Source organism: Sciurus vulgaris (genome assembly GCF_902686455.1).
Source record: "Sciurus vulgaris genome assembly, chromosome: 5".
Lineage (NCBI taxonomy): Eukaryota > Metazoa > Chordata > Mammalia > Rodentia > Sciuridae > Sciurus > Sciurus vulgaris.
In genome coordinates, this window is record NC_136465.1 from 10,492,001 (window position 1) to 10,518,812 (window position 26,812).

Here is a 26,812-nt window from a genome sequence, read left to right on the forward strand (position 1 = left end):
CTTCTTGGGTGTGAAGATCTAGAACAATGACTCTCAAACTTTAGTGTGCCTGCGAATCACATGATGATTACATGAAAATGCAGATTCCTGAGCATCTCCCCCAAGACGGGTAAGAAGGATGAAATGGGGTCCGGGAATTTACAAAGCTTCCCAGATGAATATGGTCACATATAAGAAATACTGACAGCAATAAGAATGAGTGATGCTAATTCCCTGAGGAAAGGGCTATTCTGAAGAAAAGTTTGGAAGAAAACTATCTAGAACTGTAAAGTTTTGAGATTTTACCCTGCTTGCAAGTTAAGAAGTTAGCCCGCTAGTTTCATGAATACTGGTAGGAGACGTGAGTCCCCTGGGTCAGAGACAAAGGACAATTCTTAACAGCAGTGGAGTAGCCAGCATTATCACTGGGCCAATTTCCTGAGCCTCGATTCCCACAAGTCTTTGTGATGAGGGCCAAGGAAGGTTGCACTATAGAAGAGAAACTCCCAAATTTAGGAAACTGGAATCTTTTATAATGGGGACTAGTTCTGGCAGAACTTTGGAGGGGAAATTATTTCTGCCTTTCAAAGCTGTTCACCACAGAAACAGCCTTGAAAAATTCAGACAGAGCCTCTGAACAGGAACACGCAAGAGTCGCTTCTCAGCACAAGCCAGGAACAGAAGCGCCGCAGGTGCGAGTATCCGCCAAGCGCAGGCTGCAAAATAACCACACGGCGCAGGACGGGCAGCTGGAGGACTCCGCCTGGTCTGGGCCCCTGGCTAACGTGGAAGAAGAGCCTCACGCCTTGCTTTACCGAGACCTGCTGGTGTCGTGGGACCTGCCAGGCGTCGTGGGCACGCTTACTTGCTTCGCCTTCAGCCTCGCACCTCACCGGGCCCAGGTAGGTGGTGGTCATTTTACTCACGAGCAAACAGGTCCTGAGCCACTGCGGCTTATCCAACCACGGACAAGCGCTGGCCTTCTCGGCGCGCTTCCCACTACCGCTTTCCTCGCGGGTTTCCCCAGCCCAGCCCAGACGACCAGCGCGAGGGACCTGCCCTCGCGAAGGCACTGCCGCTCTCAGCGGCGAGCCGGCCGAAGCTGCCGTCGGCCCAGCCACGACTTCGGAGCCAAGTCGGGATTCCCACCTCCGGGCCCGAGGTTTCCGGGACCCTGGCTAAGCAGGGGGCTCCTAGACTTCGTTTCCCACCACGAGACGGACGTAGAGGTCCAGGGATACCGGAGCGGCACACGCCGCTGGCGGACGCGCCCAGCAGTGGGCGGCTACCGCGAGCTCCGCAGCCCGCCCCGCTCTTCCCGCCTTCTCAGGCAAACAGGAAGTGGGGCGGGGCCACCCGAGCACGCCGCTCACGATTGGTCAGCGCCGCTGCCGCTCACCGCCGCGAGGGGAAGGGGCTGGGCACCGCCTACCGCCCGGACTCCGTGGCTGGCCGGGTGGGAGGGGCGCCAGCGAAAGTTGCCGGCGCCCGAGCCGCTGCCCCTGTGCCATGGAGCCCGGCCCCGCCGCGCCCACCGGGCCTTCCCGCTCCTTCAAGGAGGAGCTGCTCTGCGCCGTCTGCTACGACCCCTTCCGCGATGCGGTGACGCTGCACTGTGGCCACAACTTCTGCCGCGGGTGCGTGAGCCGCTGCTGGGAAGTGCAGGTGGCGCCCACCTGCCCGGTGTGCAAGGACCGGGCGTCGCCCGCCGACCTGCGCACCAACCATACCCTCAACAACCTGGTGGAGAAGCTGCTGCGCGAGGAGGCCGAGGGCGCGCGCTGGACGGGCCCCCGCTCCCCGCGCCTCTGCCGCTCGCACCGCGGCCAGTTGAGTCTTTTCTGCCTCGAGGACAAGGAGCTGCTGTGCTGCTCGTGCCAGGCCGACCCCCGGCACCGGGGACACCGCGTGCAGCCCGTGAAGGACACTGCCCAGGACTTTCGGGTAAGAGCGGCGGTGAGCGCCCGGCGGCCGAGCGCGCATGTGGTGGCCGGGGCTGGACAGCACCCCCGCCCGGGCTCCGCCCTCCAGCCCGCCGCGCTGGGCTTGCCCAGCCCGAGCCTTCCTGGGGACCCCGACCTCGAACTTGGTTCTCTGCTGGGTCTGCCTTCTGCAAGGCCGGCCCAGAAGGGAGGAGAGTGCAAACAGGAAGTGAGAGAGGGGTCTCGACGTTCTCGAGACAGCCCGCCCGCTCGGAGCAGCCGGGCCAGCACCCTTGTGCCAGTGGCGCCTGTGTGGGTGACGCCCACGAACCTCAGTTTGGAAGTCGGGGAGGAGCCCGGGCATGTGGAGCCTTCAGATTTCCGCAGCTCAGTCACCGTCCTCGGCCGATCCCATGGTTTGGTGTAGCTGCGGGGAGAGGCCTTTGGCCCAGGCCCCCTGGTTCATTCCGGATCATTCTGTTAGCATCTTAAGGCGTAGAGTTCCATTGGCCATGAACCAGGGAGCAACCTACAGGGTAAAACTAATGTGAAGAAGTCCTTGGTTTGGAAAGGAAAAAGTGACTAGGAATTATGGGTGAACGTGGCTCAGAGCTTTTCAGAAATGTTTGACCTTAGGCCTTAGAAAGAAACACGTTTGTTTCTCTGCACACGTGTGGTGAAGGAATGAGTCGCACCTGCATCACCCATTTGTATATATCAGTAGTAAAAAAATAAAAGTAAAGTTCTGGAAATGTCCATTATACTCTGGCAGAAGCTATGCAATGTGTAACACTAAATTTGGGGCTGAGGATCTGGCTCAGTGGTAGAGCTCTTTCCTGGCATGTGTGGGGCCCTGGGTCCCATCCCTAACACCCAAAAAAGAAGAAGCAGTAAGTTCGTTTTATCAACTGCTCATGCGTGTATCAGACCAACAGTTTGAAGAACACTTGTTAGCTGGCAGGAATCTGAGTGTATCCAAAAAGAGGTACTCCACACCCCCTCTCCTTTTTTTTTGCAGTGCCTTTATTAAGAAATATCTTAAATTCATTATAGTTCCATACACATTTTGACGTAGTCAAATAAATGAGAACATAGGGTTGCCATCAGTATCCATGTTTGATTGAGTAACCCTGTGACTCCTGTGCACTTCCTTTGGCAGAAGTGCCAGATTCTGATTTGGGACAGCTGAAGAAAGTGTTGGACTTCCTGGGGACTGCCTGTGGGGAGTGGGGTCATGAGTCAAGGTGTGAATGGGGCTGGCAGAGGTGCAGATCAGGAGAAGGGCAGGAGTCAATACTGAGAATACTCAGACCCTCCCCAGGTTGGAGCCAAGCCAGAGTCAGGAACAGTGAGCCTGGGGCCAGGAAGCATGAGGTTCAGGGACAGCTTTCTTAGTCCCAGTGGAGCTGCAGGAGGTGAGATAGACAATTCCCACCCTCAGGGAGCTTCCAGGAGAGACCTGAGGAATGTGGAGGTATTAACTAGGGGAAGGAGTGAGGGAGGATATGTAGACAGTAATGTATGGTTTGGAAGTGGGGAAACCTGACTTTCCAGGCACCAAGGGAATTTCAGAGTGGTTAGGATGGGGATGGAGATGCTGATGGAGCTGGGGGCTCCTGGTGGTGTCAGGTTAGTGGGCCCTCAAGGTGATGCCTGAGAGGCAGGGAGTGGTCTCGTCCAGTTGAGCTGAGGAGTCTGCAAGCTGAGTATTGCTGCCTGGTGCAAGGTGTGGCTTGTTCATTCACCAGAGAGATCTGAGCTGAGGGCCCGTGTGCCACAACCTGTTCTGGGTGCCTAGGTCCCCGAGACAGCCCCTTACCTCGTGAAGTTCACATTTTAGAGAGGGAAGTCAGGAGTTAGTAGACAAGATGTGGTTCTGCATGGTTGGATGTCGGGGGAGCAGCATGGTGATCCACTACCGGGTGAGAAGGGGCTAGGTCAGAAGCTCTCACTGTGGGGAACCCTGTGGGATTCTCAGAGGGGTGTTTGTGTTGAAATAATGGGTTTTAGAAAAAAGATCACTTTTACCACCATCTAAGGATTCAGCAAAACTAATAATCATGTGGGCGGACACTTCTTGAGTACTTACTGTGTGTTAGATGCTCTTAAGTATGTGCATGCTAGCAAATTTAATGCTCACAGAAATTCGACAAGGCTGTGTGTATTAGTTTTCTATTATTGCCACAAAAAAACTGGCACAGACAACGGTTTAAAACATCCCGAGTTTATTATAGTTCTGGAGATCAGAAGGCCCAAATTCAGGGTGTCCACAGGGCTGCATTCCTTTTGAAGGTTTCCTGCCTTCTCCCTCTTCAAGGAGCATAACTCTGACTCCTGCTTCAGTTATCACATTGTCTTCCTTGTTTTAACTACCTTCTCTCTCTCGAGGCCCCTGTGATTACCCATGCAGATGATCCAGAGGAATCTCCCCATATCAAGACCCTTAGTTCAGTCATCTGCAGAATTCCTTTTGCCATAACATTCACAGTTCTAGTGGTAAGAACATGGACTTTGCAGGGGTGGGGGATTTCAGCTGCTGTATGTATGCAGGTGGTATTATCCCCATTTAACAGTATAAAGACAGTCTCAGGTTAAGTAGCATCCGAAGTCACAGAGTTAGTAGCTAGCCTTCCCCTGGGGCCTTGTTTAGTCCTGCTCTGGCTTTCAGAGAAGATTCTCTTAGCTATGATCACAGAGCTGCTTGGGCAGCCAACTGTGTATGGACAAGTAGGCATCCAGGTGGCTGTTGATCACTGCCAGTGTGCAGACAGCAGGTAGGTTGAGCAGCTGGTATGTGCTGGGCATGGTGTGTCCAGCAGAATACAGACCAGTTCTAGACCCCACCTGGGTGAAGTTGACAGGCACAGTTGAATGCTCACACTAATAACTGAACCCGTGGAGGATGAGACGCTATGAGAGGAAGGCCTGCTCTTATCTGTTGAGGCATGAGAAAGAGTCTCTGTGGAACTGATTTCTTAAGACCTGAAGACCCAGAGGAATGAGGGAAGGCCAGTAGCAGTAGTGGGGGCACAGGGTGGGGCATGCAGTGACTGAAGGACATTCTACATGAGGAACGAAGAAGTCTGGGACAGATCCCACAGGGCATCGCAGGGCATGTCAAGGAGCTTGGTTTGTGACCTGAGCACAGTGGGTATGACCAGGACTTAGGAGATTTGGGAACATAACAGTAATGTTTAAACCAGAACTCTAGAAAGAACACAAGTGCTTGGAAGACCTTCGGAAGTGCTGGCATGCGGTGTTTCTCAAACTTGAAGAACATGCCTGTTCTTCCTAAAGGAAAAAGTGTTCAACAGTATGGCTTAAATATGCTTTCACTTATGTACACACAAACACAAAACATATGAATTGCTCTCGCCTATAGCACAGATACACAGTAAAACCAAAGGGAGTTGCCAGATTAAATCCCAAGCTAAATTAAAATTAATACAATTCCAGTTACAATATTAATTGCAAGGTTTTGTTTTGCTGAAACTAAATCTCTCCTCTTGGCAGAGATCCTTTTGATTGGTTCTCTTTACTCTGTTCCAAGTGCTGACTTGATTCAGGAGTCAAAGCTTCCCTGTTTAAAGAGCTCAGAAACTCAGGTGAGGCATGTGGCTGGCCAGCTTGCGGTGCCCACGCACCCTCTGCCTGCTAAGTGTACTGCTCTTCCCTTGTTAGGCCAAGACCATGACGCTCATACCGACTAGTGTCTGGTAATCATTAACACGTTTACACATGCTGGTGCTGACCTTGTGGGAACCAAGACCATGTGTCACACTGTTTATGAGATGACTCAGGATGGGCTTATCTTAGAGTTTTTTTTAGTTCATCATTCAGTGAAAACACTAAATCAGAATACTCCTAGACTACTTGCAAATCCCCAAAATACCCAGACATGGACTCCCAGGGAACTGTGGAGATAGTTACATTTAGTGATGAGAAAATGGAAACTTGGAAAGATTCAGCCACTCCTTGCAGCTTTAGGGAGTTAAAGTGGTAGAATTCTCTGGTCAGAGCTCAGGTTTCCTGTGTTTGATACCGACCCACTCCAAACCCTCTCTGGGGCCCAGATCTTTGAGGTGTCTTGTCCGGACCCCTTTCTTATACATGCTTCAGGACTTCGATGCTGCCATTTCCTGACTCATTGGTCCCCTGCCAGGGCTACCTTCTCAGAATCAGCTTGGCCAAGTGTCAGCGGAGGGTATTCCAGTTACTCGTAGCCACATTCAGAGGTCTCCCCCACCATGGTTTGCATGTGGTTTGTCCACCCCAGAAACTCAGGCTGAAGTTTGATAATCTTTGCAAGGTATTAGGAGGGTGGAAACTTAATGTGACTGGTGCTTGGAGGTGCAGCCTTTGAGTAGGATTCGATAGGGTCATCTGGTGGAGCCCCCATCATCCTGGTGGCTTTATGAGAGGGAGAGAAACAGAATTCACACACACTCCCTGTTTCCTACTGCAGGATGCCCTTAGCTACGCTGGAACTCAGCCTGGAAGGCTATCACCAGACATGACCCTAAACCTCAATCCAGAACTCTGAGCCAGATTCATTCCATTTCCTAATAGTTACCCAGTCTGTGCTGTTGTATTATTACCAACAGAAAATGGACTAAGATATTCCCCTTCTAGTTCTCTCCACCCTTTCCTAACTACTCATCTGCTTCCTGGGTCTTCAGCTTTCAGGTCAGGCCTGACAGACCCTTAGGGTGGAGGATGTTCATTGCCTCCCTGGGAGGCAGGGAGGGAGTCTCAGATCACCCACTGTGGCTCCTGAGGGAAGAGGTCCCAGCAGTAGGCACCCTGGTAAACAACTTGTGTGATGAGTCTGCACATGGAGGGGAAAGAAAGATCTGGAAAACAAATTGGAGTTGGAGAAGGATGAGCTCTTGATGGGGTTGTCTTAGCATTTATGCTGTACGTTTAAGAAGCCCAGAACAGCGGGTGGGGGAATTGAATTTCCTAGCTCGCATGGCCCTGTGGTACCAGGAGCCAGCCCTTGAAGCGCAGTATGTGCCTGCCCGCAACTCAGCACTTGACACATGCTGATTTGTCAAGTCCTGAAGCGATCCATTGAGCTCCTTAGTGCCGTCCCTCCTATCCAGTGAGGAATCTGGGGTGTTAGGTGATCAGCACTGTCCCTGGCACACGCAGGTGTGTAGTAAATGGTGAGGGTGATTATCAGTGCTATTATTAGAACCGTTTTTATATTTGTTAGAATTATTATTAGGATGAATCTAATACTAATAATACTGGATTATTATTTTTATCTTTAGAATTTTTGTTATTTTTCCAAAAGAAAAAACATGAAAAGCTTTCTCACAGTGTAGAGAGAAAAGGGTAAAGATGGAGAGAAAATGATCGATCTCCCTCACAAAAGGTGGGAATCTGACCTGAAACCCACAGTGCTCTTAAGGGAGTCCAGAAAGGTCAGAGGCAACAATTAAAATTTAAAAAAACAAAAACTGTTGAGCAGACAAATATTTGAGTTTGACAATGCAAGTGTGTCCCATGACCCAAGCACTATGAGACTGTCAGGAGAAGGCGGGGTCTGCAGGGCGTGTTTAGATAATGCCTCATGGGAAGTACTTCACCGAATGGGCGATGACCAGATCTGTCCCCATTGTCAGACCCCCATGTTGGTGACCACAGACCAGTACAGTCTGGAAAATTTCCCAGGGAGCCTGTGGCCCCTCCCTCTGTCTTATCCCCACAGCGCAGGGACTCAGAGCTCAGCCCGGACTAGCCCCTTCTGTGCAGCCCCATGTTCGTGTTGTCCCCATGTCCCCAGCTTGAGGGACAACAGGCCCCTCTACCTTCTCCACCCTGTTCCCCTGCCTGTACAGGGTACAGGACAAGGGAGCTGGGCTAGAGGACGTCTGAGGGCCCTTGGCATTGTAAATGAACGATTTAAGATCGGGACTACTTACATTCAGCTGTGCCCCTGGGCGGGGCATAGACCAGGTTCAGTACTCGCAGTTGTCATACTCCCATGAGAGTGGAATTCCAGTTGTAAATGTGTTTGTCCTCCCTGTCTGGCCTCCAGTCCTAACCTGCCTCCTTGCCTCCTTCTCATTCCCCACCTCAGGCCAAGTGTAGAAACATGGAGCACACACTGCGGGAGAAAGCCAAGGCCTTCTGGGCCATGCGACGCTCCTATGAGGCCATCGCCAAGCACAACCAGGTGAGTGCCTGGTGAGTGGGGCAGTCATGGAGGAGCCAGGGAGGGTTGCCCCGGCTTTGCTGATGTCACCCAGGGGTAACTCTGGACTCGGAGTGGGCCTTCCTTTGCCAGCAATGGTCTCACACAGCCTTGCTCTCAACTGCTGGCTGGGGTTCGTCTCTGAGGACCTGGCATGGCATGCCAGCAGCTACAGGAGTGGCCCAAAAAGCCACCTGTGCCTCTGCACTGTGATCTAGGAATGACTTCAGCGTGTGCGCACTCCGCCGTTCACTCCCGTGCACTGGGCTCCCGTGGGTCCTCATTTCCCTTCAGTGCCTGTGTCCACTCCACCAACAGCCCTGTCCCTGTCTCCAGACCACGCCGTGCCCGGCAGACTCTCCACCTGCGTTGCCACACCTCCTTCCTGTTTTGGGTTGTTTTCCACTGTCTGTGTACTCCAGGGTCTTTGGGAAAACGCCTCACTGCCATTCCTCTGCTTAAAACTGCCCGGTGGAGTTCCGCCGCCCCAGCCTGCATCCAGACCTTCCCCAGCCTCTGCGGCTGTCAGCTGCCCCCCCCCCGCCTGCCCCTTGACTTCATCACTGCTCTTTGCTCTGTGCTTCTGCCACTGCAGCCTTCTCTCGGTGCCTTCGATGAGCTAAAGCTGTTCCCCAGCCCCGTGTTCAGCATCTTTGTCGTTTAAGTTCCAGCGTTCACGCCCCTTGGGAGCTTTCCCTGCTTCTACCCAGGATCGCCCTCCCCTTTTACTCAGCATCAGGTCCCCCTCATTTATTTTCTCCGAGATACTTCATTACCCTTTTGTCTCCTCCTATCAAAATGTAAGGAAAGTGAGCACTTTCCCAGTGTCTTGAAGTTCTGGGCACCTGAAGGTGACCAGTACTGAGCTTATGGCTGGTCCCATGGCCAGACAGGAGGCTTTCCTGAGCCCAGTCCTTGTCCTTGGCCACACAGCACTGTGGGGCACTTCAGGGCAGTGCCCAGCAGCCCGAACTGAATGTATCCCGGCTGTGGCTGGGATGAGTCCAGCTGAGGGGTAATTACTAGAAGCAGTCATCTCAGAAGGTGACAGGCCAGAACCAGGATCAAGAAAACAGTCAGAAAGCAGCCTGCCCCAAGCTGGAGGAGCAGAGCAGGAGGGAGGGCAGTAAGCTCAGCTGACCTGTCAAAGCCAAGCCTGGTTCTCCAGCGAGGTCCCTCAGCCCCCACCAACATCACTCCCTCACCCATAGAAAGAAATCGCTCTTTCCATGATTTTTGTGGAACATGGAGATAAGGTAATGCAACTGGGTGCCCACAGAGAGAGGCCGTTCAACATTTCTGACGTTTGGAGACCAGCAAGCTGCGTTGAGTGTCCGCTTTCAGTGCACTATGTCAGAGCCATAAGCACATACCGAGAGTCCAGCCCGTAGAGGGGTTGCAGCCTGCCACTGCTGGAGGACACTGTGTGTGGTGTTCTGGTCCCCGTCATGGCCTCAGTGGCCTTCATTTCTGCCCTGTAACTGATGTCCTCCTGTGGCCAAAGCTGTTTGGCTGGCTTTGCGTGTGTGGGACTGGACTGGGGGTGCATCCATCTCTCCATCCCAAGCAGCGGAGAACTCGGAGGCTTCTTTCCGAGGCCAGGGGTTAAGGTGGTCAGGTTGAGGCCTTCAGAGTTCCAGCTGGATGGTTGCTTTTCCCATTAAATTCCAGAATCCAAGTTGATGAGGGGAGTGTTCATCCTGACATGTACCCTGACTGGGAGGCTGTTCCTGCCGCTGTGCCAGTGGCTGGAGTAGCCGCAGCTCCCGCTGAGTTTTCCTCTCTGCTCCGTCCTTTCCTGTCCTGTGTGGTAAGAACCAGTAGAGACTGCGCTCCCTACGCGGTCCACTCTGGTTTGCACTCGATTATTGCTGTTTGCCCGTCTTTCTGCAGTATCGTTTTCTTCTATGAATGCCAATTCATAGCCTTGTTGTGTTCTTGTAATATTTGTCCTTTCTCCCACTGGATTTTTAAGAGTGCTTTGTACATTAAGAAAAACACGAGTTTGTTGAACGTATTGCAAACATTTTTCCTAGTTTGGCATTTCTTTTTCAATGAATTATTTTCACTCTTTGGGGAGTCATTTGGAATTATATGTATGTATTTAACCTTGTTTATAGTCTTGCCGTATAAAGCTTATTTTCATATACATTTGTCTCATTCTCTCTTTGAGCCTTTTTTGTTTCATATTATGCTAAGCAATGTCTTATTCTCAGGTGGGAAATGTTTCTGTACTTTCCCTCGGAGTATTTCTATGGTTTTGGTCCTCGTTTCCTTAATATTTTTTGTGGTCATAATTTGGAGTGTGCACATTATTAATAATCAAGTATTCAAGTAAGTATTTCCTACTGTATGAGTAGAACCCTAGAGATGAAGTATCGCTGCAGGATGTGACTAGTCTAGGGTTCTACATAGGATTCTTTGTGGAAGTCTGAAGGTCACTAGCTCTGGGACAGCTGAGGCTCCCCAGGTCTGATTCCCTGACTCCCTCCTGCTCTCTGCTGCAGGTGGAGGCTGCCTGGCTGGAAGGCCGCATCCGGCAGGAGTTCGACAGGCTCCGAGAGTTCCTGAGGGTGGAGGAGCAGGCGGTTCTGGACGCCGTGGCCCAGGAGACCAGGCAGAAGCAGCTTCTGGCCGATGAGAAGATGAAGCAGCTCACAGAAGAGACTGAGGTGCTGGCCCACGAGATCGAGCGGCTGCAGATGGAACTGAAGGAAGACGACATCTCTTTTCTTACGGTAAGGAGCTTGGTTGGCATCAGGATCCAGTGATGGAGCCAAGTATTCAGGGACCAGCGGGGCCGTGGTCAGCGGGCTGTTGGTCTTGAGGAACTGGCGTCTTTGTGCTGTTTGTCAGAGGCCAGGAAGGCTGACAGGGGCCAGGGCTGAGCCTCTTCTCTGCTCCCCCTTCCTTCCCTGTCTCACGCTCTCACTCCCTGTTTTCTCGTCATCTTTTGTTTTGTCTCTCTCTACCCCTTAGGTAAACAGAGTCTTTCAAAATTACTCAGTTTTTTAAAATTTAAATATGTCTTGTTATTCTCTCTTGAGTCCATTCTCTGGTTTTTAAAAAAAGTGGCATTGAGTTCATTTTTTCTCACTTTTATTGATTTCATCATTGGGCCCCACAGAGAAGTTTCTGTAACTTGAAGGCTGGTTTGTAAATTAGGATGACACGGTATCTTCTTTTCCATGGACAGCTCCCTCTTCTGGAAAGGGGAGTGTTTGCCAGGTAGGGTGGGAAAGAATGGGGATGTCTCTCTGTTCCAGCAGCGTGTCCCCATCCTGGCTAGGACCATTGTGGGCTGAGCACCCCACGTCGAGCCTTGAACCATGGCATATCCTGTTCCATAGTGCCCTGGTCACAGAATTACTCAGATGGGTTTAAATGCTTCCTTCCTTGACAGTTCTGCTAAGGAAATAGTGTCATCCTGCCCAGAACCCAATGATTTTGGTTCATGATTCTTTTTTCTTTTTTAAATAACAGCTTTATTGAGATATAATTTACATACTGTACCATAATTCACGCATTTTTTTGTCGTTGTTTAGTTTTTAAAAGATGGGGTCTCACTCTCTTGCTCAGACTGGGCTCAGGTGATCTTCCTGCCTCCCAAGTAGTTAGGACTACAGCTGCACAACACCACACCCAGCTTGTCACTTATTTAAAACATAAAGTTCAATGATTTTCAACACTGTACTGTTGTGCAACCATCATGACAGTCTGTATTTCAGATCATTTCATCAGTCCAGAAAGAAGCCCCTTCAGCTGTCACTCCCCAGTCCCTCCTGCCCCCAGTGCCTGTCAACCACCAATCTGTCTCTCTACCTAATTTGCCTATTCTACACACTTCATGTAAGTGGGAGTCATATAATATGTACCTTTATAAGTGGCGTCTTTCACCCAGCATGTTTTGGAACTTCATCCATGTCGTAGTATCTACCAGTCCTTTCCTTATTATGGTTGAATAATATTCCATTGTATGTTATGTTTTATCCATTCATCAATTTGTATATTACATTTTTATCCATTCATCAATTTGTGATCATTTATGTTTCTATTTTTTGACTCTTATTGGTAATATGGCTATAAACATTCATATACCAAGGTTTTGTTCCATTTTGTTCTTGGGTGGAATCCAGGGTGCTTTAACCACTGAAACCACTGAGCTACATCCCCAGTGCGCTGCTGCTTTTTTTTTCTTTTTAAATCTCGAGACAGGGTCTGGCTGACTTGCTTGAGGTCTAAGTTACTGAGGCTGGTCTTGAACTTGCGATCTCCTGGCTCAGCCTCTCAAGTCACTGGGATTACAGGCATGCACTACCACACCCAGTTCATGTATTGGTTATGTGTGGACATGTTTTTATTTCTCTTGGATATTGCTGACTCATTTGGTAACTCTAACCCTTTGAAGAGCTGCCAGACTCTCTTGCAAAGCAAGTGTACTGTTTTATATTCCCATCAGCAGTGAATAAGGATTCTAATTTCTCCACATCCTAGCCAATGCTTGCTTTTTTTTAGTAGCCATCCTGTTGAGTGTGAAGTAGTATCTCATGTTTTTTATTTGCATTTCCTGATGGCTAATGATACTCAGCATCTTTTCATGTGCTCATTGGCCAATTGTAGATCTTCCTTGGAGAAGTGTCAATTTGAATTCTTTGTGCATTTTTTTACTTGGATTGTCTTTTTTGTTCAGTTGTAAGAATTCTTTATATGTTCTAGGTACAAGTCCTTTCTCAGTTTGAGCTCTATATTTAGGCCTTTGATTTATTTTGAGTCTTTTTTTTATATAAGGCATAAAGTTAGGATCCAGCCTTATTCTTTGACACATCAGTGTATACTTTTACCAGCACCATTTGTTGGAAAGACCATTCCCCTAGTGAACGATTTTGTTCTTCACAGATAGTTGACTGATGGTGAATATGAGAGTTTACTTCTGGACTTTCTGTTCTGTTCCATTGATCTCCAAGTCTGCCCACATATTAGTCTGCTCTGTCTTGACTACTGTTGCTCTATAATAAGCTGTGAAATCGGGGGGTGTGAGTCTTCCAACTTTACTCTTCTTTTACAAGGTTATTTTGACTATTCGGGGTTCCTTGAATTTCCATATGAAATTTAGAATAAGTTTTTCAGTTTCTACAAAGAAAGTACCTGGGATTTTAAAAGGGATTCTACTGAATCTGTAGATCAGCTTGGGGAGACCTGATATCTTAACAACGTTAGTCTGCTGATCCATGAACATGGGATGCATGGCTCCTCTTGAGGTCAGAAGCTTACCAAGCTTTCTCTGTATCTATCTTTTCTTTCAGAAACACAAGAGCCGAAAGCGCCGGTAAGTTGCCAAATCTGGTGTAGGGGAGGGGAAGAGCAGGCAGAAAAACCAAGGGTGCAAAATCCAGTGACTCCAGGGCCAGGCAGGTAATGCAGCCAGCTGGGTGGAATCCAGAGGGTGTGGTGGGGATGCCAGATGGGAGAGCTTTCTCTCAAGGCTCTCCAATTCTGGTTGGCATGGAGGGTCACTCACCACTGTGAGGGGAGGGAGAGCACCATGCATCTGGCTCATGCTTCTGAGGGGCCGTCTAACAATTAGGCATCTTTCTTGGCCAGCCTCCTCCCTCTGGAGCTTCAGGGCACACAGATGTGCCTGATGGCTTTTGGGTTCTCTGGGATGAATAAGAAAGAGCTATGTCCCTGTCCAGTGGTCCAAAGATAAAAGAGGGCTGTGGAAGTAGTGCGTTCCCTGTCACTAGAGGCGCTTGAGCACAGGGCCGTGACCTCATGGTGTTGTTGGGCTCAAGCACTATTAGGGTCCCTTCCAACTCAGTCATCCCACAGGCAGATGTGTCAGTGTGATCTCTGTCCACAAGGACGGCAGCGTGTTGGAGAACCTCCTATTTCTATCTCCCAGCTGGGGCGGGATGAGCCCTCCTACTGAATCCTGAAGGGTGTGGCGGCCCAGTCGGTTCCTGGACCGATTCAGGTTTGTCTTGGGGAAGGCGGCCAGGAAACTTAGGCCTGAGGCAAGGGAGCAAGGCCTGTCACCCATTTCCGTTTTACCCAGATCCGCCCAGGATGCTTGGCCCCAACCCCACCCACCATGCCCGTTCCTCCTTCCACAGGCTCTTCTGCACCGTGGAGCCGGAGCCCATGCAGCCCGGCTTGCTCATTGACCCCTGCAGGTACCTGGACTCCCTGCAGTACCGCGTCTGGAAGAAGATGATCAGTTCCATCAAATCTGGTAAGGGGTGCAGGGAGGTGTTTTGGGCACGGAGAAGGGTTAAAGGCCCACGCTGCCCCAGTTCGACTTCATCTTAACTATATTTGTAGTAACCCCATTCCCAAGTAAGTCACATTCTGAGCTACTGGGTGAGGGCTGGGATTTCCACATACTTCTTGGTGGGATGGATACATTTGAACCCATGATCCCCATCAGCCCAGGGCAGCTAGAACTGAGGTGGCTTGGTTTGGGGCCCTGGCACCTCACCTGGTGTGGCAGGTGGGAGAGTATCAGGTTTGCTAACTGTCCCCCTTCTGCCCTCCTCCCTCAGTGCCCTTCAGCTTCGATCCCAACACCGCAGCCGGCTGGCTCTCAGTGTCTGATGACCTCACCAGCGTCACCAACCACGGCTACCGCGTGCAGGTGGAGAACCCAGAGCGCTTCTCCTCAGCCCCCTGCCTGCTGGGCTCCCGCGTCTTCTCGCAGGGCTCCCATGCTTGGGAGGTGGCCCTGGGTGGGCTGCAGAGCTGGCGGGTGGGCGTGGTGCGGGTGCAGCCAGACGCAGGTGCGGAAGGCCACTCGCACAGCTGCTACCACGACACACGCTCGGGCTTCTGGTACGTGTGCCGCACGCAGGGTGTGGAGGGGGACCACTGCGTGACCTCGGACCCAGCCACCTCCCCCCTGGTCCTGGCCATCCCACGCCGCCTGCGTGTAGAGCTGGAGTGCGAAGAGGGCGAGCTCTCCTTCTATGACGCAGAACGCAACTGCCACCTGTACACCTTCCACGCGCGCTTCGGGGAGGTGCGGCCCTACTTTTACCTAGGGGGTGCGCGGGGTGATGGGCCCCCTGAGCCCTTGTGCATCTGCCCCTTGCGTGTCACTATTAAGGAAGAGCTGGACAGCTGAACCAGCCCGGGGCCTGCTTTATTCCTGCCTCTTCTGAAGCCCACCCTGGCCTGGGCACCTCTGCCTGCTGCCTTGGTGCCAGCATCCTCTGCCATTCTCTCTTGCCTTTTTCTGTGACTGTAGGCCCCACACCTCTTCATGTTTGGTCCCTTCTCTGCCCAGTTAAAAGCCATCCAGGGCTCCAGGCTCTACCCAGGGTTTGGTACCTTCAGAGTGTGGGTTTTTTGAGTCCTCATTTAAGGATTTCTGGAGAAAATGTTTACTTCTAGAACATGCCTGTTTTAAAATGTAGGTTTTAATTCTTTTCCAGGTATGGTTAAACCAACTAATCAGGAGATGACTGCTATTGGAAAGAGTATGTCACTCATTTTCCAAGAGAAAGGGGCATGCCATGCCACACGAGCCACACAGGAAAGCACCAGGGTCAGCCAGGGCACCAAGGGAAAGAGGGGAAGGTGCTGGCAGAGCCTCTGTTGTGGCTTTCCTGGGCAGGAGTGGTTGGGGCAGCATAGGCTGGACAGGTGGAAGATTCGCCAGTCTTGTGTGGCTGCAGTGGGCACTGGTGTGGGGACTGCCCCTAGTGTTCTGACACCTGCCCTAGGGCGATCAGGACGAGACGGCCTGGCCTGAGAGCCTGATCCAGAGGTGGCGAGGTGGCGTAGGTCCAGGTTGGCTGGTGTCACAGGACAAGCAGACTCCAGGCCCATTGTTGGGGTGGGATTGGCCAGCCGGGGGCCACAGTCACTCCAGTGCCAGCAAGTTCCCATGTGCTAGAATCTCAGGAACTCAGCAAATAAGCAAGCAGCACAGGGCTCAGCTTAGCTATCACTCTATAGTACTATTTTAAAACTTGCACGGATCTTCCTGGGGGTCCTGTAGGGTGGGAGGCAAAGCTTCTCATCCCCTTTGATAACTCCAGTTTACCTGGTTATACATTAATAGCTGATTTCCTCTGAACCAAGAGTTCCAGAACACTTAAGAACAAACTTAAAAATCATAGCATCAGCCTGTTCCCTCACTGGGCCTCAGTTTCCTCATCTGTAAATGAGACAGTAGGACTGGAAGACTGTCCTTCCATCATTACTGTGGAGTTAGTTCCTCTGGTGAAGTTGTGAGAAGGGCAGGAAAGAGGTGCCCTTCCAGTTAAGAAGAAAGGACGGGTGTGGTCTGAGGGAGGCAGGTGGTGAGAAGGGGAGGCAGTGACCCTGCCTCGCGCCACTTGTCACTGACCTCAGCTGGCTTGCTCCCTGTGGGGCTTCCTCCTTATTTCTGCCTCTGCTGTATACCTCTGCCTTTTCCTCCTCACGCCTGGAAGTGGTTTCTCATTGCCAGCTCACTGTGTCCTGGGAACTGGCAACATGGAAGGAAATACTGTCCTGTGGGTGCAGTGTTACAATTAGGGGCACGTTCCAGCCTGCTGCCTGTGTACCCCCTTCACAAAACCTGATGTTCTAAACAGCAGTTAGGAGTCCTGGTTATAAATGTGTTGTGCACATTAGTTATAAAACCAGTGGGGTGGGACCAGGTGTGACATCCCACTGTGGGGCCAGGTTGGCAGTGGGGGGACATTGGCAAATGAGCTCACCTGTGTCTGATTCTCAGACCCCCAAAAAGCTCTTGGCACTTTGGGATCCAAGCAGGTGTGAGTGTATGCTCTGTGCTGTGGGTTTAGCCATCAGATACAGATTCTGTATGATAAACCTGACTTGAAATAATTGTTGGTTATAATAAACGTTTAAAACTTTTTATTTTCACCTTAGATGCCACATGTTTGGTTTGGTTTGGTTTTAATGTAGGATAATTTGGATAGCCTAGGCCTCCTTTTCAAGAAAATAAAAGTGCCTTTTCCTTTTGACATTATTTCTTTCAGTGCTCTTGTAAGCCAAAGTTTTTCCGCATTGTAGTATGTTTTCTTACTGTAATACTACACTGTATAAAATGATATACTGCGTTTTATTATTTGCCAGTCGATGGGCATTTGGCCTGCTTCCACCCTTTGGCAGTTTTGAATAGTGCTGCTGTGAACATCTGTGTACAGCTTTTGTCTGTCTTTCTCTTTGGTGTCTACCTAGGAGTAGGTCGCCAGTCCTATGGTAACTCTTCTTGGCCTCTTGAGGAACCGCTAGGCTGTTTTCCAACACAGCTGTGTCCCTTTCATCCCCACCAGCAGTGTGTGCAGATTCTGGCCGCAGCACATCCTTGCCAGCACTGTGATCTGTCCTCTGACTTAGCTGTCCTGGTGAGGGCTTTGACTTGCATTTTCCTGAGGGCTGATGACACTGACCACGTTCTCATGTGCTCATTGGCCACTTGTGTACCTGCTTAGGAGAGCTGTGTTCAGAGCCTGTCCACACTTTGAGTTGTGTTGTCTTCATTCTTGAGTTGTCAGAGTTCTTTATGTATTCCAGAGACAAATCCCTTTGTCGGATATATAACTTATAAAACTTTCCTCTCATTCGAGGTTTGACCATTCACTTTTTTGGTGACATCATTTAAAACTCCAAATTTTAATTTGGATGGTAGCCAGTCTCTTTTTTTTTCTGTTGCTTACAGATCCGAGGAATCCTCCTTTTGATGCTGCCCAAAGCCCATGTGGCCTCAGTTCTGGGTGTGCTCAGGAGTAAGGTGTCTGTCTTGTGGACAGGGAGCCCCGTCCAAGGGCCTTCCTTGGATACTCTCCTGCTTGGGTCTCACTCGTCTCTCTTGTGCTCCCTCCTCCTGCATCCAGGCTGCAGGCAGCTGCCCACTGTAACACCACCTGTCTCCAGTCTCTCCTTTTGAATCCATCTCTGTGCTGCCACAGACACACCATCCTTCAGTCTCCCCATGACCACCCACAGTGGCCCTTCAGCTCCTGACCTGCCCGTGTGAATTTCTGCAGTGCAGCTCTTGGTGCTCACTCTTGCTGGGCTCTGCTCTACTGGGTGTCCTGGCTCCATCTCACATGGCTGCAGGCACACCACGCTGCCATTACCCATCAGACGCGCTGCCTGGTACTCCCAGGGCTGTTTTTATCACAGTGAATCAGACTGTCTGGTTGTTTGCTCCACCACCTATGTGCTGGTGCCGTGGGGCACACTCCTCACCTCCCTAAGCTCGTCTAATCGGGGGATCTTCCCTGACCCCTCATTGTACGATGCCCTTTAGGTGGGAGCCTGGGGAGCAGACTTGTGAGTGCCAAGAGAAATAGCAGTGTCCCTGGCTCCTTGGAACTTGCACGTAGGCACCACTGATCGCTTGGTCATAACTCAGTATGCGACAGCCATTTTCTTCCTTTTTGCTTCTGGAGTGTAGAGCTTTAGCAGAATGGGATTGTCATTGGTTAAATATCATTGGTGAGCCCCGTGGTTAGTAATGGTGCAGGGCAGGAGTGCTCCCAACACCTTAGAGGGACATTAACAGAGCTCTTCCCAGTAGGCTTCTGCCCCTTTGCCCCCATTGTCTACAGAGTCTGCCCAGGGTTCCTGGGGCTGCCATTGCATGTTGCCCCTCCTGCTGGAAAGGCACTTGGCTGTCTTCTCTGCTTGAGTGCAGGGACCGTATCATGATCACCTTTACTGTCCTAGATCCAGGGATGCCCTAGGCCACAGAGGGGGATTCTGTGTGGATGCTGTCATGCGCTACAAAGGAGAGCTGAGTGTGGCGGGTCAAAAATACAAAGTGGGGGCAAGATAATAATGGGGCTGAGAGATTCTGATTAGCATCTTTCTTTGCCTTCTCTGTGTTCAGATATGTATTGTGTCTCAGTGGCCTACAGTGCCATTGCCGTAGCAGGCCACGCAGGTTTGCAGGCTCAGAGCAGGGGGCAGTACCACACAGCCCAAGTGTGCAGTAGGCTGTGCCATGGACGTTTTCCAGTGCACTTTGCAGAACATGTCCCCGTCACTTATCAACGCGTTTGGAGGTATGACCTGCAGGTTGGGCAAGCTGTCCTCAACTGCTCCACAAAACAACTGACAGCATTTGGTAAGGTGCAGGGGTCAGGATCCTGGACCCAGACTCCAACCCTAGCATGGAGAAGCTATCCGAGGCTTTTGGACATCTGCTTCTGCAAGCAGAAAGGACACGTGTGACAGTAGCTGCCTCAGGCTGCTGGGATCCAGTGAGGCAGATTTTGGTAAAAATGCCAAGTATTCCACCCTAAACTTAGTATAGGCTTATTACTGACAGATAATTTTTCAGCAAACGAGATATTCTGCATGTTGAAGTTACGATTCACAATCACAGCAAATCCCAAAGAAAAGTGAGAAGCCGAGAAGTAGAAGTTATGTTGAGAGCTCTCACTTTCCTTCAGATTTTTGATGAGTGTGTGTGTATAAAACTGAACATTTGTTCAAAAGTTTCAGTAATGTGGAAAAGTGGTTGTAGTAACCAAGAAAAATAGATTTTCAGAGTTAAACATACAGACCTGGAATAAGGCACTTACATAAAAAGACAAGCAGTAGCTTGCCTTTAGAGTGTGTGTGTGTGTGTGTGTGTGTGTGTGTGTGTGTGTGTGTTTGATAATCTGTGTATGTGGCTATAAACCTAAAGGTACAAAATGTACTAGAACAGTCTCACTCCTCTTCACACTCAGCTCTTTGTAGGCTGTCCCTCTTATCAGTGGTTTTTATCTTTACAGAGATTTTGTGTGTGTCACATAGCCTACATGTATATTCTGCTCCTCCCTGCCCAGCACACTAATCTAAATGCAGAATGTCCCATTCTGTATCTGTAAGCCACCCAGCCAAGAGGAGAAAACTCCAAGGATGTTATTAAAATAGTTTTTCTTTCTCAAGGAGGAGGTTTGTCTGGGATGTTTTCCACACAGTCAGTTCAATTGGTGGATTTTACTTTAGGTGTTTGTTTAAATATTGCCTTATAGGGGTTTAAAACAAAGAGGGGCAGAAAAGCTAAATGGAAACCTTAAATGTAAGAACTCCACGTAGATTTAAAAATCTCAGTCCTCCCAAAGGTGTCCATTGGCTAAGAGGGTTGATATGGGACCACTGTGAACTTGGGAAGCCACGACCCTCTGTACCTTGGTTTCATCATGTGGAAAAGAGCTGAGTTCCTGCCTCTTGGGTGGTTATAGGCTTTAAGGAAGCCAAGTGTGTAAAACAGCCGGGCACCTTCTAGCAGCTGAGTTCACTGTTGTTACACCTGGCCCTGCCGCTTACTTAGTTGTGAAGCTTTGGTAGAGCATCAAATTTCTGTAAACGGCAGTTTGGACCACTAGCGTGTTTTTCCCAGGCCAACTCATGTCATTAGCAAGAACCTGTGTGTCCTACAGAAGAGACTACCAATTCAGAATACAGCTGCCTACCAGTCTTCAAGAATCTGGCTTCGCCTCATGTTTTGAGCCTGGAGAAAAAAGGAAGACTCAAGAGTCATAATGTTTTAGGTGTAGCAGAAGATTCTAGAGAGGAGCAGATCTTTAAAAATTGTAAAATTAGTCATCAGATCATGCACAATAAAATTGTGTTGTCATGTTCCAGAATGGCTCATGTAGCTATATGCATGAGATTAAAGATGATGTCAAATACTGACTCACACCCTGGTGAAGGTGATCTTGATGATGGTGATTTGGATTTGTACAAAGAGGACTGTTAGTGACAGGAGAAGCTGGGCTTGTAATATCTCCCTTCAAGATTTCAAAAAGAAAATTTCTTGCCCTGGCCTGCCCCACCTGCTCCTTCTAACCATAACAGGAGGACGAGAGGACAGGTCAGTAAGGACTGGATCTGATGGCAAGGGAGGCTTTTCTGCTCTGGGGTGTTGTTTCTCCTTGTTTGTGGGTATCACTCCGGTGGGTTTCCTCTGCCAGCAGAACAGGCTGAGGAAGATGGGAGATTTGGTTTCTATGGATATTGGCTGGGATTTGCATAATGTAGTTGAGAACAGACAGTCTGGGAACACTAGACCAGGAAGGAACTTAGAGGCACATGAAGATGGAGGGCCAGGGTAGCCAGGCTCCATTTCAACCCTCTTCTAGTGACAGGACTTATCCCCCCATGCTCCCTGGACAGCAGCTGCATGGAGCCCTGAAGAAGGAGGGGGGTGTGTGAACAGCACCCCCCACAGGGCTCAGCATATACTTGAGGCTTAACCAGTACAGGGCTCTTTTGCCTCCTCCCCTGAACTCCGCTATTTGCAAAGGCAGCCCCTCCATAACTACCTTCTGTGGGTCCCTCCAGTTTTACTCACCATGCATTCCAAGTATGCTCTATTTTAATCCTCACTTCCAGCCAACCACCCTGTGAGAGAGGTGCAGGAAGCTCATCAAAGCCACATGAGTAGTCAGTCATAGAGCCAGACCTCAAATCCGTCTACTGGAGTTAATATCCCCAGATCCCAGAGTAAATGTGGCATAACTGAGGCAGTTCCATTTACGAGGGTCTGACCCACAGTAGGGAGTGCGGGATAAAGAAGAGAGGGCCAGTGGAAATACTGGAGGAGGGTGGGGTTGCCCGGCAGTGTCACGGACAGCGCACCGGATAAAGGTTGGAAGTCGTGGCTGCCGGGCTTCTGGCATGGACTAGAGAGCAGGTGAGTGTGGTGTTGTTTGTGGGACTTTGAGGTGGAAGCATGGAGAGGGCTATTGGTCACAAGAGCACTATAGCTCAGGGTCTGGGAGTGGGAGAACCGGTCAGGAGTCATTGGCACATGGTCTTGAGGTGCTGAGTCTGAGCTCTCAAATGGAAAGTAAATGAAAGGAGATGGAGAAAGTCCTGAGGAGCAATGGCCCTTTAAGAAGTGGGCCTAGAGTTTGGTTAGAGAAATGAATTGAGGACAGAACTGGAACCCAGGGAAGGTGAAATGACAAGGGAAACAAAAGGACAATGACCAGAACCATGTTGAAAGTAGAGGAGCGAGCTTCCCGAGAGCTGGGTGGAACGCCACCCGAAGGCAGTGTGCGTGGCAGGTAGCCCTGGTGCGGCTTCTCCCAGTACCAGTGAAGACGAAGCGGAACACCCCTACCCCCACCAAAAGGGGCAGATGTCCAACCTATCGGCAGAAATTGGGAGGAGGCCCCTTAACTATAAAGCCAGGGAAGCTGTTTTTAGCACCAGCCTAGGAACACAGAGAGCCATGTCTATCCTGAGGGTCCGGTGCTGCTGACGTTCTGACATTGGACTTTTGGGTCCAGCAAGGTGGTGGGTTTTGTGCTGCAGAGTTATGTTCATAGGTTACTAGTTGGAGACTTCCCTTTGTGTCTCTAAAGACCTGATCTCAGCAGCGGGAATTAGCGGGAAACTCACTCCAGGGCTTCATGGACATCAGCACCAGATGACAGGGAAACAGGAGATTAAATTTGTTGAATGAATGCATAAACAAATGAAGCAACCCCCAGGGAGAAAGCGAATTTGGGAAACAAAAATTTAGATTGTGGGAGTCAGTCATTCTCACCCGGAAGTGATCTCCCTGTGCTTGAAGTTAGGGTCATGGCCTCATTTTAATTGGGGGAAGTTTCCTTACATGTCCTCACTACTGATCCCATGCTATCTTTTTTTTTTTTTTAAATCATTTTTCACTTTATCTGATACATAAAAGTTGCAGATATTTCTGGGGTGTGATGTTTCAATACATGTATACATTGTGTTGTGTTCAAACCAGGGTAAGCATCTCAAACATTTATCATTTCTTTGTGGGAAAAACATTCAAACTCCTCTCTTCTGACTTTTCGAAATGTACAGTATACATCATTGTTATTTATGTCCACCCTACTGTGCATAGCACAGCAGAATTTCTTGCTCCTGTCTAACTGTGACTTAGACCCCTTGGCCAACCTGTCCCCATCCCTGCCCCCATTCTCCCCGGCCTCTGTAACCGCTTTTCTCACCCCCTATGAGATCAACATTTTTCGGATTGCTTTTCTAACTGCTCAGGAATACTGTTTTCTTCTGTTTGTCTTGTGGTACACATTCAGTTATGCAAGCCCAAGAAAACAGTGGTCAGAGGGGAGGGGGAACCGATGACCACATCTTGCATCCGGGGAGGTATAATTCCTACAAAACAGTGGGGCAAGACAGGAAGAACACTTGCCAGTGTGCATGCAGGGCTGCAGCTTATAGCTCGCTATTTTTGTTTTATTTTTATCAGTCTGCTTGTTCATAGTTGGAGGAGAGCTGGAGACACAGAAGATCCCAGCTCCAGCCAGATCACCCTACTTTGAAGCTGAGCAGAGCTGGGAGAGTACTGGGGATCCCACCTGCCCTCCGTTATAGGCTTGTCCTCATCTGGTGGATCCTGTGTGGAGCCAAGGGACCTCCTTAGATCTCACCTCCTGTGAGGATGTGTTGCCGCCTGCAGCAACGAGACCGTGGGAAGGAATCGGAGGCGGACTGGAAATGACCTACTTCTTTATTTTGCTTTTTGGGGATGCTTCCTTGCTTGCTTCTCTTTGCAGGTCTTGCGGCCTGAAGTGCGGGTCTCGCGGCGGCGCCCCCCGGCGTTTTCCGTGTCTTCCGACGCCTCACGCAGGAGGTTTCTCTGGCCGCAGCGCCCTGCTCCCCGGCAGCCCCACGGCAGCGCCGGGAAGGTTGCTGGGGCTGCGGCGCAAGCGCGGCGGGCGTGAAGGGCGGGGGAGGAGGCGTCGCGCGCCAACAGGTGGGCGCGGCCTCCTCCCCAAACCTGCAAGGGTGTCTCTACAAGGATGAGCCTAGCGTTTAACATCAGCATGGGGGCTTGACAGGAACCACAGAACAAAGCGGGGGATTGTTTGGAGGACTCGGTGGGAGAACACAGGAGCTCTGTGCTGCAAGCCCCTCGTGCTGCCTGAAACCCTGGCTAGTACCAAGCCCTGATGGCACTTTTCCCCACACGTGCACACCCGTGATAAAATCTGATGTATACATTAGGCAACATGTCAGTTGACTTTTTGCCACTGTGATCAACATAGCTGGCACAAACACCTCATCGGAGGGACGTTTGTTTGAGCTCATGGTCTCAGAAGTCTGTCGGTTGGCTCCACTGCTTTGGGTCTAAGGTGAGGCAGAACATCATGGTGGAACAGTTGGCAGAGGACACAGTCATGGCAACTGGGAAGCAGAGAGAGGAAAGGAAGGGGACAGGGAGGAGATACAGTCCCCAATGGCATACTTAGGCCCCGCCTCCTACGGCTCTCAGTAATGTCTTCAAATATCAATCCACTGATGAGGTCAGAGTCCTTGTGATCCAATCGCTTCTCCAAAGCCCCGCCTCTGAACATTGCTGTCTTAGAGACCAAACCTTCAACATAGGAGCCTTTGGAGAACATTCCAGACCCAAACCATAGCAGGCAAGTAAGAAATTGGTAACAAAAACAAATTAAATGGTACAACTATAACAATACATTGTGATGAAAGTCACATGAATGTGGACTTTTCCCATAATGTCTTGTACTGTGCCTCCCCTTCTTGCCCATGGCTCACTACAGGTTACTGAACCCACATCTGAAAGGACTTTTAGGTTCCCTGCAGCACCCAGAGACTGACATCCTCAATAAGATGTCATCTCCATTTTAAACTGGGGCAGAGGGAGCAAGAGGAAAGGAGCCTGAAATGAAAAGGGAGCCAATGGGGTCAAAGAGACCACAGGACAATGAAAAGGAACTGGGTCCCTGAAAGCCACAGGAGAGACCCACAAAGGACTGTAACAAGCCAGAAACTCGGAAAGGAACGTGGAAGACAAATTCAGCAGCATTGCCAGAGGTTGGGAGAGGGGGGTTTTCTTTTCTTTTTAAGAAAGAAAAAAGAAGGCAGAAAATAAAAATCAATTTCAAAAATTACAGGAAGAAATTAGAACAGTGTGGAACTAAAATGAAGGGTACAATTAGAGACTGAAAGTGTTCATCACACTAGCACATGCATGGGACACACTCTGAATTACAGGATACAGTGAATTCTGCTAACATCTGGGATGACGGAACAAAAGAACATGACAAAAATTTAGTTATTTGCAAAAGAATAAAAATGAGTTTGGTTTACAAAAAGATAAATAATGGAGAAAGAGGCATAGAATCTGGAGCAAAGATTGTGAATCACCTGGAATTAAATACCTAGACAAGTTGTGTGAAGATAAAAGATTTCAAAAATGTGTGTGTTCAGAAAATAAACCATCAATGAATTGTACTGGGAATAAGTTAACTAAATATGTATTAATGTAAAAAATTACTCTTGGAAGAAATGATATATACTGTTAAATATAATTTAGTAACATTGATCTGATTACATATCTTCAGGTCATATTAACCAGACCCTGAAAATTTAGAGGCAAGAAAATTAGAGTTTCTAAAATACTTCACATAGAGGGACAGGGGTGAAAAGAACCAGAATTTCTAAAAAATATTTTGTTTTATTTTTCACTCTGATACTGAAACAAGTATTCATTGAAAATTTATTTTAAGGGAATACTAAAACATCAAGAGAGTTAAAATAGGACAGTTAACTTCCAAAACGTGAAAAAATACAAAAAAAAAAAAAAAAAGAGTTCATGCATGAAGAATGATGTCAAGTAAATAGATCCACAAAATAAAGTTATCACTACTATGCCAACAAATATACATTTTTAAAAAGTTCTTATTTAAAACTAAGACTCTCAGATTAGATTTCAAAAACAAACTATAATCAACTGCTTACAAAAAAATACCTCAAACTAAATGACCAAATGAACAATAGTAGCAAGAAATCTGGTTCTGAACAATACAGATCCAAATGGAAAGAAAACAAGATTGACAACAACTTCAGATAAGAATTCAAAGTGGGATATAAAGGGATTTTCTTTTTACTAAAAAGAAAAAAAAAGACAATATATAAGGCACATTGTCACATAAACACTGCAAATTTGCTGGTATATTTGCCTAGAAACTCAAGTGAGCCAACTGAAAACATACTAGAACTACTAAAAGACTGGTAAAGTGAAGTCTAAATTATGCTCTTTTATAAACTAATATTTTTTTCTGAGTCCAATTTTTTTTATGTGTCTCATCTAACATTTGAAAAGCCGATGACATAGTTGGTGGAGAGTCTCCACTATAGTCCTTTATAAAATTTACTTGCAATTTCTTAAGAACATTTAGAAATTTCATGAAGTTCTTAACACCAGCAAAAGTGAAACTTTAGTGATTAACTGTCTTATGAAAGTGTTTCCCAACACTAAAATTTGCTGAAGTCATTTTCAGGGCCTTCAATGACTTGAATGTCCTCAAAGACATTCGTCACTATTGCAGTTTTTCTCAACTTTTCAACACTTTTCCTATCAGCAGTACCCAATTAGAAAATAACGGCAATCAAATTTCACTCACAATTGCAGTTACTCTGCAACACTACTTTAAATAAAATTTTAAGACAGAACTACAAAACTTTACTGAAATTTTTTAAAAAATTAATTAGAATAAGCTCAGAGAAATGAGTTAGCTTTTGTTTTTTATCATTGTGACAAAATGTGAATCAAATGACTTTAAGAGGGGAATGTTTATGATGGCTCCCAGTTTCAGAGGTTTCAGTCCCTGTTCACATAGCCCTGTTGCCTCTGGGCCAGTGGTTAAGCAGCTCACCACAGCTTGCTCACCTCTTGGCAGCCAGGAAGGCAGGGAGAGAGCCTAAGATGGGTGGGGTCTCGTTATCCTCC

At 48.9% G+C, this 26,812-nt stretch overlaps 1 protein-coding gene across 3 annotated transcripts; it reads left to right on the forward strand.

The window, feature by feature from the left end:
• Positions 1-1,414: 1,414 nt before the first annotated feature.
• TRIM35 (tripartite motif containing 35) lies at positions 1,415-23,639 on the forward strand. Of its 3 annotated transcripts, none has more exons than XM_079140094.1 (7): positions 1,415-1,923; positions 7,990-8,085; positions 10,611-10,841; positions 13,407-13,429; positions 14,217-14,335; positions 14,646-15,118; positions 17,777-20,197. In XM_079140094.1, the coding sequence occupies exons 1-7, from the start codon at positions 1,489-1,491 to the stop codon at positions 18,002-18,004; spliced, it is 1,605 nt and encodes a 534-aa protein (XP_078996220.1). In that variant the 5' UTR covers positions 1,415-1,488; the 3' UTR covers positions 18,005-20,197. The 3 variants fall into 3 exon arrangements, with proteins under 3 accessions (XP_078996220.1, XP_078996222.1, XP_078996221.1); XM_079140096.1 differs by lacking the exon at positions 17,777-20,197 and adding an exon at positions 23,306-23,639 and having other exon boundaries at positions 1,418-1,923; XM_079140095.1 differs by lacking the exon at positions 17,777-20,197 and having other exon boundaries at positions 1,419-1,923; positions 14,646-17,078.
• Positions 23,640-26,812: the final 3,173 nt, after the last annotated feature.

Coding starts and splice junctions, on each gene's coding strand:
- TRIM35 (XM_079140094.1), top strand. CDS start 1,489: ATGGAGCCCGGCCCCGCCGCGCCCACCGGGCCTTCCCGCTCCTTCAAG. Junction 8,086..10,610: donor CCATCGCCAAGCACAACCAG/GTGAGTGCCTGG, acceptor TCTCTGCTGCAG/GTGGAGGCTGCCTGGCTGGA. Junction 15,119..17,776: donor TCCACGCGCGCTTCGGGGAG/GTGCGGCCCTAC, acceptor TGTTGCTTACAG/ATCCGAGGAATCCTCCTTTT.